Source organism: Protomyctophum parallelum (genome assembly GCF_964188405.1).
Source record: "Protomyctophum parallelum genome assembly, chromosome: 3".
NCBI lineage: Eukaryota > Metazoa > Chordata > Actinopteri > Myctophiformes > Myctophidae > Protomyctophum > Protomyctophum parallelum.
The window spans coordinates 42,340,044-42,356,052 of NC_139698.1; the positions used below are offsets into that span (position 1 = coordinate 42,340,044).

Genomic DNA, 16,009 nt, shown 5'->3' on the forward strand with positions numbered 1-16,009 from the left:
TGAAAGTATGTTTTTCCCATACATGAACTGAACCTGTCCATTGAGCTCAGTATGATCTGCTGCCCTGCAGGCAGGCCATGCACCATGCACCATGATGCACCATGCAGGCCATGCACCATGGGTGGATGTTGAAGGTCGTGTTGTGGTGCAAAAGGAGGAGTCTCTATTGCTCTGTTCAACGGAAATGTGCTGAAATACATTTTTCAGTATAATTTCAGCAATGCATTTTATATTTATGTATTTGACCTTGATCTTTAAACTTAGTAGTGAAATGCTCCCCATTAGTTTGTTGTCTTGCAAACAAAATCAATTTATTCAGCTTTACTATATTAACCAATTAAACCTGATATACTTAGTTGATCGGAATCCCCCAGGGCTATATACTTAGGGTCCTAGATGTTTTAAATGAAATATATTCACAGAAAATAGCCAATACAGATCTGCTATTTTTGCTGAATGTTTACTCCAAGATGCTAGGGATTATCAAGAAGTTACTTTAAACAAAGTCACCTTTCATTGACTGACTGATCATACTTTATATTACTAAAGTGTATGTGTCCTTCAGACAGATTATTTAGTATATGCCTATATGCTAACTACTGTATGTATAGCTACTATGCAGAAGAAGTGCAGTTGAAAATGTTTATAGCCAAAAAACATTTTAAAATAATCCTTTTATGTTTGTATTATTAAGAGGTTGCTTTGCATTTCAAAACACTGACTATGAGAAAATGACTATTCAGAGATAGATGCTAGTGTCATTCCAGTCTGTGCAGCTGCATAATTATGTGTACTCCAACAGTGTTTCCTTGGTTCCAGTTGTCATCTTCATGTCTTTCCCTCAAGGCATCCTGAAACTCATCTACCCATTCATGCCATTTACTGTGTCAAGGTGCAAAGTGGGCTGCCATTCTTGCCCAAATCCCTCCAAAGCTCCCCCCTCTTTACCAGCCATGGCACATTGAGAGGCAGGCCAGTCTCCACAGGTGCAGCTGGGAGAAGATGACAGGCTCTCTTCACCGGGGCTTAGCTCCTCTTGTGTGGCGTTGAGGCTCTGAGCTTGAGAATTCCCTGGGGGCCGTAGTTGCTGTTCCACCCTCAACAACACACAGGTACTGATGCGCTTTTGACCCCACTGTCTAGATCTGCATGTGGAGATGAATGGCAAAATCACACTTAATTTCTGTTGCAGATAGAACGGCTGTGTTTGGGCTCTTTGAAGTGTGTGTAGCATCCGCTGCCAACAGCCCTCTCCGAGTGTCTTTATTCCTAACTACCTCATCTGTTAACACCCCAATGACACATATTCACCCACTTAGGAGGTGTGGACACCAAGGTATAACTGGAGAGATCAAAGGTAAGATGCCATTCAATGGTTTAAGTCATGGCTTGTTTATGACCGCAGTGAACAGAGGTACTTTTGTACTCATAGCCATGTCATGTACACAGTGAAGCATCACCCCCACAGGAAAATGTCATATCTATGGAAATCTGATTCCACAATATATCTATATATAATATAAGTAAAAGTACACATTTTACATGTCCCTTCTTCAAATGGCAGTTGTCTTGTCACCTTTTGGAATGCATCTTTTCATCACTTCATGCTGTCAGTGTAGGTGACTGCATTTTTTCGTCTTTAACAATGGGCCAGTGGCCCAGGCGGTGGCGTAACCGTCTGGGCACCCGACTGGTAATCCAGTCGCAGTGTGCCGCGGGTTCGACTCCCGAGCCCGACACGGCCTTTACTGCATGTCTTCCCCCATCTCTCTCCCGTTTCCTGTCAGCCTACTGTCTGTCCCTTCAAAAAACCAATAAAAGGCGTAAGCCGAAAAAAAAAAATCTTAAAAAAAAAAAAAAAAAACAATGGGCCAGTGGTTACCTAGGCTATGGTACGGTACGGTACGGTACGGTACGGTACAGTACAGTACAGTACAGTACAGTACAGTACAGTACAGTACAGTATACAGCACTCAGGAAAGTAAGTGAGTCACACAGTGCCCTTCAGTCAATACTACTGATGTGCCCTTGAGCAAAGTCTATAATCCCCAACTTTCCCGATAGCAACACCCTGATTGTGATTCCTATCAATCCAGTGTTTATACAGGACCTGCACTAGTATCTACTGTAGGCCACAAAGCAGCTCGACTGGAGGATTGCAGCACTTTGTTTAGAATTAAATGCCTTGCTGTTGAAGGTGGGGAGTACATTTCTCATTAATTTTCCCTACACGGAAACTGGTATCTGTCCGCCATTCTTTGTGCTAATCACTTCATAGCTGTAGTTTTTGGTCCAGACTGGACACAGATGGATGTCTGGGCACGGGCCGTACGCTGGTGGTCTCAAAAGAGGAAGTTACCATCTCCTTGTTCGCCTGTTATAGCTGACACAGTCATAACAGCGAGACATAATTAACAGCATCCTACTTCCCATGGCATGAATGAGAGAAAGTGTGAGAAGTTCTATGCGTTGTTGTTTGCCGGTTTTTAACAGCACCAGGTTGTGGCATTTGACGGCTGCTGTTTTCCTTAGGAAAGGAAAGCACTCTGTGTCAATAGCATGTTGTGAGCTGTTGGCACTTCCCACTTGGGAGCTTTTGTCCTGAACGTCACAGTTTCTCATTCATAGACCCTGGCTAGACAGTCGAGATCCACAGGACTGGGTCAACCCTATACTGGTAACAGGAAAGTTTAAACGATAGACATCCTGTCCTGCATAGCCAAAGACAGGATCTTTTGCGTCCATATAAAGCAGGTAAACATGAAAGTAGAAATGCCAACAGCGTATTCCGGGGTTATAGAATTGAACTGAGAACGCTCTCCTACACTACTGATGTAGAGTAGTAGAACCCGGCCGATGCGACATTTTTGGTTTCGATTCCCGATTTAGGAGATTCCTAAACCACAGATTTTAACCACAATATATTTAGTAAAAAAGTGCAAAATCTAGATTTTTTTTTTTTTAACTTAGATTTGATTAATGTTTTGATTTGAGAACATTAATTTATAACCAAACACATACAAATACATTTTTAGATACATTTAAATCAGGTTTCCGGTTCATGTGCACCATGTGCCAAATCTGTTATTTACTTACCATGAGGCAGTTTGATATACAAGTACAGCCCCTGGACATGATGCTAGTATGTCGCAGGGAATAATGTCCAAACATTGATGCTGAGTGCCAAACAGGGAAGCATTGGGTACCAGTTTTATAGTCTTTAGAATGACTCAGGAAGGGATTGCACCGTGATCTCCCAGGCTCAGGGCGGACACTATAACCTCAGCCCACTGAGGTTTATTTGCAATAAACAAGCAAACAAGTAAAAAAAATAGAAACATATTTTTTCCCCCCAAGAAATAGCCGATCTACAAACTCACAATGCTTTTATAGACCTATGATCAGCTTTTTTGTCAACTTTGTCAACTTGTTGGGAACAATGCATGAATGCATGCCCAACCCTGTTACCTGTATACAATACACATTGTATCTGTTGTCAGAGTACCCGTTCTATATGTTTGTGTCCTTTCTGTGCCCACATATGGATGGATATCTCTGTATCTGTCAGTCTGTTCTTGTTATCAGTATATGGCCATGGACATGCCCATATATGCATATAGGGGGATCGGCACTTCTGGAAAGTCCAAACGTCTGTGGAGAATGTGTGGAGAATGTCTGAAGAGTGCAAACTGACTGTGGAAAGTAGACTGACTAAGTAATCAAATGGCAAGTGTGGGGAATTGATAGGTGATGGAGAAATTTAGAGCAGCGGTGGCCTAAGGGTTAGAGGAGTGCCCTTGTTGCAGAAAGGTTGCCGGTTCGATTCCTCGGATGGGCAGGAAAAATCTGGGTCGGGAAGTGATCTCATCACTCACCCAACACCGCTGAAGTGCCCTTGAGCAAGGCACTGAACCCCCAATTGCTCCAGTGGAGCTGCTTAGTGGCCAACAGTATAAGACTGTGGTTGTACTGGTCAGCTCCCAGGTTTTAATGTGTGTCTGTCTGTGTGTCTCTATGTGCAGGGCGTTGCTGAAAATGAGCACAGCTACCTCCCTGGGTAAATAAAGGATTAAAAAGACAAAATTGCCAAATCAAGCAATTGAGCCTTTTTTGGCGGTTCTGGACGTCTAACTGACTACATTGAGCACTGCACTCCCTCGGGTGATTACAGAATTACGTACTATACAGAGATCTATTGTTAGAAAGGAGAAGATATTGGCCATATCGTGCTCTATACAGTAGTAGATCTCAGCATAGGAGAGTGAACTGGGTTATACTCCAGTCCCTGCAGCAGCCAACTGTATCTATCAACTGACATGTCCTGTCAGTATCCTGAAGTATGTCAGTGACCTACTACTGTACCTATACTCACTCAATGTACATACTGTAAGTCACATGTTTACTACAGTAGACATCAGCAAAAGTCAAATAAATCAATCCATATAGGCTAATACCACGCTGCTCCATGTGGACTAGGCTGCTTTGCATCTGCTTTGTGTCTCTGCTTTATCGTTAAAGTGTGTGAGTGGGACCTGAATACCATATCCATATCTGAGTTTATCCTTAGTGTTTTGTTATGTTGTGGCTATGTCTGTGTTAGTTTTGTATGTGTCTGAGCTGTGTATCGCTGTTGATGGATGAAAATTTCATATCTTCAACAAGTACGTTTATCAGCTATGCAGAATAGGAGCATATTTTGACAATGACATTTTTTTCTTTACATCAGGTTTTTGATACTTTTTCAAGGGCCCGGAAACTAATGCCATGAAACTCACTAACCTCACAAAAGGTTGTGTCAACTTTCAATTCATGTAAGAAAAAGGATTTTGGATGTTTTATTTTCTATGACAGCAGTAATAAGTCTCTGTGTGTGGTAGGGGGTATCAAGCGATGTATGGAATGCTAACAGACTGCTTCTCTTTATTAGCCTCTGGCACCACTCTTATCTGCCTCTACTCAAGTTTACTTCACGGCAGGATGCTCAACCTAACTCACAACACAGTTGAGAGCCAATCAGAACTTTCTGACTTCTAAGTGGGCCTATCAAAACTGAACAAAGTGTTAGGTTTGTGACGAAATTAGCCAGTAACTCAGAGTTGTAGTCTGTAATATGTTCGAAAGAATGTACTCTGATAAGTTTCAGATAGACATAACACACACTGTCATGTCTTGCAATGTCTTAACTATCTTGAAGACCATACAGTGGTCTGGTATGACGTTGACATGTCACATGTGTGTGATGGAGGGGAAAGGACTGGGAGATGGAGAGACATATTAACTCTGAACTCTAAAAGCACTAATTAGTAATTATGCCCCATTCTGAGTTATACATTTTGTCAAGGCGGGTACAGGGTAGCAGGAACACAGGGGAAAGATGAAGTGTCAGAGTCTGAGCAGGTGCAATTCAATATTCTTTTAATACATATTTTATAAATAAATATTCCATATTGTGATAGTTGCTGTCTTTATTAAACAGAAAAAGCATTTTCAGGTCAGGATATGTACCAATTCGATCCAATCAGGAGAGAGACCTCACACATACAGGATACAGGATAAACAGTGAAATTGGAAGTGAATGATGATTGATGACAGTGACACAAAGAAATGGAACTGACACACTATACATTTTAAGCTGATAATGGGTTCTTATTTTTTTTACAAAAAATATCACTTACCCTATTCTGATTGGCTGAAATTTGGCAACTTGGAAAATCCCCTGTTACTGACCAACATGAATGTATTAATGTATTTTCTGTTCATTAAAGAGCTGGAGAGGGAGTCCCCTGTTACTGAACAAACCTTCTACTATAGCAACTATTTAATCATTTAACAAAGAACTTTTTGTTTTAACCAAAAATGATACAACAGTGAAGACATTTCATTAAGTCAACATATTCCTGATATTTTGCCCTTACACTTTACATGAGAGCAAAATGGCAGCCGTGTGAATATGCTTAATACTAGCATGGTTTGTGTGGAACAATCTTTGAAACCCTGATTTAAAACTGGTTTTAAAACATTTGTCACCAACATTGGACAAAATAAATGAACATAATATTAATGTCCTTCATCCTTTGAGGAAGCTTGTAGTTTGAGTCTCTCAATCTCTGCATAGAGCCATTGTTGATGACATCATCACCCAGAGCCAGCTGTAATCTGGGTTTGTTCTGCAGGGCGGATGGCGTGTTGTGCTGTACTGTGTGTCAGACTAGGAGCCACATGGCTGTTGAGGCTCTGGCACTACTAGGCTACAGCAGTGTTTATGGAGCCAGGCTGGAGATTAGCATGACTGCTGTGCTCTCTCTCTCTCTCTCTCTCTCTCTCTCTCTCTGTCTCTCTCTCTCTCTCTCTCTCTCTCTCTCTCTCTCTCACTCTCACTCTCACTCTCACTCTCGCTGTCTCTCCCCCTCTCTCTCTGTATCTCCCCCTCTCTCTCTGTGTGTCCCTTTCTCTCTCTCTCTCTCTCTCTCTCTCTCTCTCTCTCTCTCTCTCTCTCTCTCTCTCTCTCTCTCTCTGAGTCCCTCTCTCTTTCTTCTCTTTTCTTTTCTTCTCTCTCATTCGCTCTGTCTCTGGTTTTCCACTACTTTTTTTTCCTTCCTTTAAATTCTCTCCTGTCCACGTCTCAGCCTACTCACTATGTATCATGCTGGCTGTTCCCTCCTCTTTTTTTAGGGGGTCCCCTTATCAAAGAGCTGGAGACTGGAGCAAAGCCACTATCTACAGTTGGGGGGAGGGTGTGTGTGTGTGTGTGTGTGTGTGTGTGTGTGTGTGTGTGTGTGTGTGTGTGTGTGTGTGTGTGTGTGTGTGTGTGTGTGCGCGCACTCATGCGCAGAGGGATAGAGACATTGAAGTGGCAGCGGTTGACTTGAAAAGGCGCACAACCGCAGATACGGCTGTCGCCAGTGCTGTCATTCCTTGGAAACTCCAGCGCAATGTGGCCGCAGCGGTGTGGGAGTGCACTGTAATGTTATCACAACATTTGGACAATATTGGCTAATGTTGCTGAAACATGTGCATGATGGGGCCAAAACACAAGCCCATTACACAGGTCAGACATGTTTGGAATAGCCATAGGGTTATGTAGATAGTAGATACAGGGTACATGTACACATGCGTGTATATGTTTGTGTTTGTGTGTGTGTGTGTGTGTGTGTGTGTGTGTGTGTGTGTGTGTGTGTGTGTGTGTGTGTGTGTGTGTGTGTGTGTGTGTGTGTGTGTGTGTGTGTGTGTGTGTGTCAGATAAGAAGCGGGGTGATGGCGCCATGTTGATCCGCCTTTCAGCAGAACTGGTTCCCATACCATCAACATCCTTTTTATGACTGTGTGCGTGCATGCGTGCGTGCGTGCGTGTACCTGTGGATTCATGTGTAGAGGTCATACACATAATAAGTATTTAGTAAGTTATGCTAAGTGATTCAGTAACTAACTGGTAACTTCTTCTTAATGATATTTCTTTTTGGCGTTTTTGCCTTTATTGATAGGGTACTAGGCTAGTACCCTATCAATAAAGGCAAAAACGCCAAAAAGAAATATACTACTAGTACTACTAGCCTCGGTACCCAGTCTTTCATTTTAGGGTACAGTAACTAGACAGGAAGGGGGAGACAGACGGGGGGAAGACATGCAGGAAAAGGCTAACAGCCTCAGGGCTCAAACACGCAACACGCCATCAGGCTGGATTACCGGCCTCGCGGTTTCCGGACTGTTCAGCCGCAGCCCAGGCCAGGTAACTTCGTCTATTATACAGGGCTTAAAGTTCTCAGTCCTGGGGACGGATTTCAGTCCTGAGGGATTTCATAGCGGCCATTTAATGAGATCAGTGCAGATTAGCAAAAAATCATTTTCTGTCTTGGGATATTTTTGGCTTTAAGCCCTGTCTATACTTTATAGTTATGCATGGGGGAAAACTGGTCTAAAACTCACCGCATTAGCTTTCCATTTTTGGATCGCACATGTCAGCCATGTCTGTGAAACACATCTGTTTATTTGTTTATTTAAAATTAGCTGCTGCCTGAAATGGCAGCTATAGCCTTCCTGGGGTCCCAAGACAATAATAATATACATTAAACAATAAGCAAAACATCTACTCACACTTACACCCTGCAATTTATTGCTGAAATCAACATTTCCCCACTTGTGTGTTTGGTATGTACACAGTTCCATTACATGTGTACGAGCAGCGTCGAGCACATCATTTTAAAAGCAAACATAGGGGGTGCATTGCCGTGCATGCTCACACATGCACTCTTCCACATATGCTTTTAAAATGTCTGTCTGTGTATATGTGTGTCTGTATGACCGCAGAGGGGAGCATTCAGATACTATTGTTAGTGAAATTGAATCTGTGTGTCGTATTGGCTTGGGGTGATGGTGGTGGGGTTAGTACAGTATATGGAAGGTATAGCAGCGGGTGGGGGCTGGGGGCTGTGGGGGGGTGGTTCATTGTGCTGAGCTTGGGTCTTCAGCAACCTCTTTGTCCATTATTGCTCCATTAGCCAAATTAGAGGCCTAATTGGGGAGGCGTGGAGAGCTCTGTACTCCTTAAAGGGAGAGAGAGAACGTGTACTGTACATGTGTGTGTATCTGTGTGGTGGTGTGCACTGTGTGAGTGCGTGTGTGCGCGCGCGTGCGTGTGTGCATGTATGGAGTATGGACATTTAAACAGAAGGACGGTCATTTTGATGTCAGAGTTTTTGAGTGGTGCAACCACTCCAAGGAACAGCAATGTCCGTGTTAACCTATGTGACTGTGTGTGGCTATGGGACTATGAGTACCAGTAGGGGCAAAAGTGGCGCTGTTGTGCCAGAAACAGAGAGAGAGAGATAGTGTTGCACTGTTGCCTAGTGCTAATTACAGAGAGAGAGAGAGAGAGAGAGAGAGAGGGAGGGAGAGGCAGGGGGAGAAGGGAGTTGCACCACTCAGTTCACACAGGTGTGATTTTTCTTTAAAGGTGGGTCTCATTTTATATAGTAGGAGGGCTGTTATCAGCAGGGGCTGTGGATGGATAAAGGTGCAATGTTAGATGGGGAATGTGCACCGTTGCTGAAAAGTGACAGGCTGAGGGCCTGGGAGCTACACCTTTGATGACAGTTGCTGATGATAATGGAAGTGCCAACTGCATGCCTTCAAGGGGCTGTTGTTGCCAATTTGATTAGCGGGTTATTAGTTAATTAGCTAGCTAGCTGCTTACTCTTCTGTAGTCCTCCAGGCTGAAGAGGTAGACTGGAAATGGGGCAGAGGGAGGTGTCTTATACAGTAAATCTTATCGTGTGTGTGTGTGTGCGTGCGTGCGTGCGTGCGTGCGTGCATGCGTGCGTGCATGCTCGTGTGTGAAAGAGCGAGAGAGAGCTCGCGTGTCCACCTGTCGGTGTGCATGCCTTCATGCATTTGCCCATTTGAGTGTGTGTGTACATGTGCATAATGTGTGAAGAGCGGCAGGGAAAGTCTGGTTCTGTGTGAAATTCCCCAGACCTGACCTCTTTGTTGAAAGTGTGCTAAAGTAGCTGGCAGAAATGGCCTCTCCTTGATAAGCTGTAAATGACTGAAAGCTAGCTTAACCTAATCCCCACTTGTAGGGGCCCCCGCTGGTTGCTCTAGCAACCTAATAGGCTATGTTTCCTGAGATCTCTACACCTCTGCACTTATCGAACCCTCATATATCACAGGCCTTCCAATCCACGATCTGTCAGCTCCGCACAGTGGCTCTGCTCCATACTGATGGCCCTACTGTAGATAAAACACCATAACTTATCATAACTGTTGTGCAACTGTTTGTAAGATAACAGGGTGCTTCATGTGGTGGCTTTTTCTCTCCATCGTACGGCTTCTTGCCAGACCAGTGTGTTTAGTTTTAGTCAGTCTTTTGAATAAAATTGCATTTAGTTTCAGTTATATTTTAGTCATCTGAAATGCTTTAGTTTTAGTTGACTAAATACCATAAGATTTTTGTCTATTAAATCATTTAGTCAACTAAAATATATTTTGTCCGGTTGTGATGGCACCGTAGCCTGATTTATACTCGGCTGTCGACAAGCTCACAATGTATCGCAGACAGTGAGATGCGTTGTGTGCTTGTAGATCTGCTATTTTCGGAGAATGACACCTGCACATAAAATGACTTCTCTTTTGGTTCTACGCTGGGATCTCTTCTCCACTAGTCCCTCCCTAACATTTTAGTCTTCATGCGGCCTTATGTGTGTGTGAAGTATTATTGTGTAATTCCCAAATCATCTCTTGTGGGTTCCATATAGGATACAAAAGGAGTAGTCCAGCCGCACACTGTCTTCATTACTTGCGCAAGCAGAGCGCGCAAGTACTGCGATCGACAAGTATAGGCCTACTGCACAAGTACTGCGATCGACAAGTATAGGCCTACTGCACAAGTACTGCGATCGACAAGTACTGCGATCGACTATAGGCCTACTGCACAAGTACTGCGATCGACACACACGTTCCACACCACCACAGGGAGTGCAGTGCCCGTTGTCGAATCTGTCGGATAGCTGGTTGTCCAGAAACAGCACAAAAGCCTCTGCCCGGGCTCTGGACTTGATCACCTATATCTCCATATATGGAGCTGGTCTGTTCTGTTTTGACATCACAACAATTCATATTTCGGCATGGATATGACACAGAAATCTCCATATATGGGCATAAAACTTGTAAAAATAGAGAAATAAAATAATAATAAATTAAGTCAAAGTTAAAACATATAGTTCTACTTTTCCTAATCAGCCAATATGTCTGGATTGTGTATCGTATTGTGTAAGTCAGACATTGAAATACTGTAAATGTATCTACAGACATTTTCACTCATATAGCAACACTTTGCTTCTATATATCAAACAGAATGTGATGCATTTATTGCGGGTATTAGCGGCGCGCTCGAGTCTAACGCCACACATTCCATGTGGTTGTTGTTTCTCCGGGCCACGTGTGTGTAGAGCAGCAAAGCATGGCGGTGTAATGCTGTATGCAGAAACCTGTGGCCTGTAGAATGATATAGGTGTCTCACAGCTACATCCACAAAATGTGCACTTCCGCCATAGCCTATGCATTTCAGTGGAAATGGAGTATTGCTGCCATTTGCGGATTTCTGCAAAAGACGCTCCATTCCCATTGAAATGCACTGGTAGAATCTGCCCTCATAGGCAGAATACAAGTGCGGTGTAACCTACCTTGACACTTTCTTTTCTCCACAAATTAAAGGAGAAATCCACACCAAAACACATATAATCAGCCTATAATCCTGTCCCAACATATATGTTGGCCTTGAATTGTTTCATAGATGCCCCTTGTTCTCCATTTTCCCCACCCCTCCCACAGCAAAATGCAGTTGTCTTCATTATAATGCAGGTATTTTAGTAGCTCCAAGCTTTATTTTTGACGGGCACTAGCCCCTCCTATAAACATCTATAGTGTAGATTCTGTCTGAACACAAACATTAAATGCCATTGACAATGAATGGAGAATTTACGTCATTATTTGTCTGAGCAAATGGGCTGGTATGTCAGTGACCACCCTTGGCAAATAAGGGACATCTTGATGATGATGTACGATGATGTAAAATGATAGAGCGCCCCTCACGTCACACGGTTGTGATTATTTTATTCATGAATTGTCTATTATAATAGTGTCCTGGACACCTGGTACTCACACATGCACTATTTGTCCGACTCGAGCTGCCGTTCCTACAGAACCCAGTGGTAGAGTTCTCAACAGGCCTCAAAATCAAGGCCTGGGCCAGGGAAATGGAAAATGGAGAACAGGGGGCATCTATGAAACAATTCTAGGGCAACATGTATGTTGGGACAGGATTATATAGGCTGATTCAGGGTACATGGGTTTTGGTGTGGATTTCACCTTTAAATAGGCTATGTTATTTATTTACTTTAGAGAAAAGGATTGAGGTCATAATGTACAGAGGATGGGGCTGAGCATCGTTCTTCATGTTTCCGTATTTTACGCTTTCTGCTGACTGTCCTGTGTCTGAATGCTGAGCTCCTCGTTCAGGCGCTCCTTAGCCCGCACCACCTTTGACTGCAGATAGAATGAGCCGCCCACCGCCTTGTCGTTGGCTTTGAACAGGTGTCCATAGCTCCGCTGGATCTCCTCTGGGGTGAGAGCTGTGATGTTGAGGATCTGCTGGGCCTCTTGGATGCTCATCCCAGAGATGCTGCACACTGCAGGGGACTGCTGACCCCAACAGCCCCTGGCCTGCGCTGCTGCTTGACTGGCTGCTAGTTCCTGTCTTAAGGCTTTAGCAAACGCTCTGCCCACTACCTGTGCCCCCATTACAACTATCTGTACCAGGTACCTCGCCATGTACCATCAGTCCGTCTGTGTCCCTTTTATGCTCATATATATAAGTCCCCAATGCCCATGTATGGAGTTCCCTTTTATGCTCATACAGTATTATGGAGTTCCTTGATGTCATCAGTGTGATGCCAGGGAGATATAGGGAGACCATTGTTACTGAACAAAGCTCTATATAATAGAGCTCTATATTCTGATAGTTGCGACCGAAGTAGCTCTCTCCAGATTCATCTCTGCTCTAAAACTGCTTGCAGGGTACAGTATGTGAAAGTGACATCCCTTTTCAGTAGTGCCCTATACAGTGAAATGCTCAGTGCTAAATGCACTCTGAGTGAATGTGATCAAATGAACCCTTACATGTTTGTTTGATTGATTGATTGATTTATTAACAGTTTGCAGAATTACAGTACATTTCAAGTACAACTCAATACAAAAAACACCATAAAGCATTATACTTGTTTACAATAGGGCCCACTGTGATACAATTGCATGGACAATGTACAGTATGTACATGGTCCGTGTAATTGTATCGCCTCACATGTTGGGAATGGTGCTGATTAATCAATATGGTTAATGGATAGTCCCATTCCTTCTCTCTTGGGACACATGACAATCAATTATCACATTATATCCATGTGGCAATGTGCACATGCAATACAATATATGGTACTGATGACATCATCAACTTGTAATTGTATTTCACTCTGTCAGCTTCTCCTAATAATGAAAATAATCATTACCATTATAATTATAGCAACCAAGTAACCAACTGATGGACCAATATTGACATTGACATTGACTTGCTGAGGATTAAAAACCCAACCTATGACAATTATTATTTTTATTTTGTTTCCTCCCAACAATCTGTTTATTGACATTTCCAGGTTACAAGAAGTGTAACCTAGTGGCGTCACCAGACTTTCCACCTGGGAGTAAAGCCTGGTCTGTGTTACTGGTGGCGAAAGTGAGCACAACAGTGCGAAGCATCAAAGCTGGCAAGTGTTAAACAAGACTTTCACTAAGACTAAGGGCCGATTCATACTCATACTAGAGCCGAATAAAAGTCGGTTCGGCGCTGTAGAGCCTACAATTTGACGTCATTTGAGGTTCGGGGGGGCGGGCCGCGGGTACCGTCCTAAAGTCGGCTCTTCGGTGCTACTGAAAATTTCTGACGAGCCGAAATAATTTCGGCACTACAGCGCCGAAATAGCGGTAAAATAGGAGTATGAATCGGCCCTTAGAATGCTGAAACAAGACTGACGAAACAAGGACAAGACAACCTATGACAATTTCAAGGGGATCTAAATCTCTCCAGCTCTTTAGTAAAAAATAGAATAAATGTTCAGGTCAGGATACCAATTTTATCCAATCAGAAGAGAGAATTCATACATCATAGGTTAAACAAGTGAAATTGGAAAAGAATTCCGCCTTTTCAGACTCCATCATGGCCCATAGCACTTACCCCACCCCCTTAGATAGCATTTCTGTAGACTTAGATAGCATTTGATACAGACTTATAGCATGTTATGTAGACAGCACTATAATTGCATTGTATGTAGTCATAGCACGTCATAGTACATATGTATAGCATAGTAGTATATATGTATAGTTTATATGTATAGTTTCATTATATAGATATTCCACTGTTACTTTCTTAGCTTACGCATGTTTCATGATAAATGTTTTTAAGTGATGTATTCCCATGCTTTTTTGTTCTTGCTTAATGTAAGTCGCTCTGGATTAAGAGCGTCTGCTAAATGCCTAAATTGTAAATTGTAAATTGTATGAAACCCAAGAATTAGCAGACAAAATTGGAATTGTTATACTTTAAAATGGAAGGTCTTTGTGGGTTATCTCTCCTGACTGGATAAAAGGGTAAATGGATATACCCTGACCTGAACCCTGAATCTAGCAATTATTACTATAAGAACAAGAAGATAGATATTTAATTAACAACTTCAAATGATTGTTTTTGGATTTATTTTTATGCCATCAAACATTTTCTTTCAAACACTATCTGCTCCACCGTGGTTTGCCCTTGACTGAAACACTGTCCCCTGGAAACCTTGTAGATTTCTGGGAGAACCACAGTCTCGTTGTGTAACTGGGTTAACTTGCCTCTAATTTGTAGGCAATAGAAGTTGTCCTGGATAAGGGCACATAGATATGGTCCAGTAAATGTCTTTAAACAGAGCACAGAGAGGTGGGGGTTGAGGGGGTGAGGCACAGAGGCCTCTCCACTTCAATCCTGGTAAACGGGGACAAACAGGATTAGCTCAAAGCTAGCGGGTTGTGGAGAGAGAGGGCCAGTGGGGTGGGAGTTTGCCTTGAGACTTTCAACAGCTTCGCCATCATGGGACAGGAGGTTGCCAAAGAGCAGCGAAAGCATGGTCAACTCTAACCTATACTGGTTCAGTATTCAACACACAGGGCAGTCATGAACTCTCATTGGCGGATGGGGACAGGAAGATGAATTCCCCTGGTGCAGTCCAGGAGATGAATGGACAGTGACTATATTGCAGATCTACCACCTCTCAGAAGTATAAGAAGCTAAATACTGCATTTCGCACTATACATGTGTAGTTGTTGCCATACGAAATTACGAATGTTGCAGTATTGACAATGTGAAATTAAACAAAATGCTTGTATATATATATGTATAAACATACAGTTGTTACTGTTACTGTTCATATAAGATTCCTAAGGTTCAAACTAGGCAAAACTGTAAGCCAATTACTTCCATCGACAATTTACTATATCTTTATTTCTTCTATATTTTTCTCTACAAGGACACACGGACGCAGGCCCACAGCTTTTCTCTCTCTCCCACACGCACGCACACACACACACACACACACACACACACACACACACACACACACACACACACACACACACACACACACACACACACACACACACACACGCACACACACACACACACACACACACACACACACACACACACACACACACACACACACACACACACAGTCCTTAATTGTCCCTATACATTCCGGTTGTTGCTCAATTCCTAAAGGTTGCGAAAATGGCTTATATCCTCATGTCCAGCAGTGGTACAGGTAGAGATACATTTCACTCCAAGGGCTTGTAATCAAATAACTCAATCCCTATAAAAGCAATTGTAAGGTTATTATCTTCTTAGGGCCCCATTTGTGCCGAGTGGCACTTAGGCACGAGAGTCGGGAACGGCTAATCTCATATTTGGGGATCTTAGTCATCAGATTCACTGGTGTTCCGCTGCTTATGGCCAATGTCATTGCAGTGCACTGCTACTGCCCATTGCAGCCAGCGTGATGATGATGGGGTCGTCTTGACCTCCCTGACTGATGAGAGTGTGTGTATTTGTGTGGGTGAATATTGGCAGGGGTTGGCTCATCAATGAGGTCACTATCGAGTGTGTGTGCGGTGATGCTGTTGGTGTGTGAGGTCATTTAGCACATTCTCAGGATCTACAGGGTAATCAGGCAAGCTAACCGGGAGGAGAGAGTGAATATGGATGAGACCGATGGGCTGCCATTGCTAATTATTTGGCAGAGCTGGTCAATGTCACCCAGTTAAGGCTGTGTGATTAGATTAAGCTGAGCCACTTAGCTGATTTCAGGCACATGGATAGAAAAGATAATGAATTCCTTATTATGATTCTGTAATATTGTTGTGAATAGATTTTAGT

At 43.0% G+C, this 16,009-nt stretch overlaps 1 protein-coding gene across 1 annotated transcript in view; it reads right to left on the minus strand.

Moving 5' to 3' along the window:
* The window catches only part of LOC310856688 (mitochondrial import inner membrane translocase subunit TIM16-like), a gene marked incomplete at both ends in the record, with an annotated part of 17,422 nt that extends 5,098 nt beyond the window's left edge, over window positions 1-12,324 (minus strand). Inside the window, 2 exons of the mRNA XM_083762159.1 lie at window positions 918-1,145; window positions 11,966-12,324. Coding sequence (XP_083618285.1) covers window positions 918-1,145; window positions 11,966-12,324 — 587 coding nt within the window. The remainder of the gene's footprint in view (window positions 1-917; window positions 1,146-11,965) is intronic.
* Window positions 12,325-16,009: the final 3,685 nt, after the last annotated feature.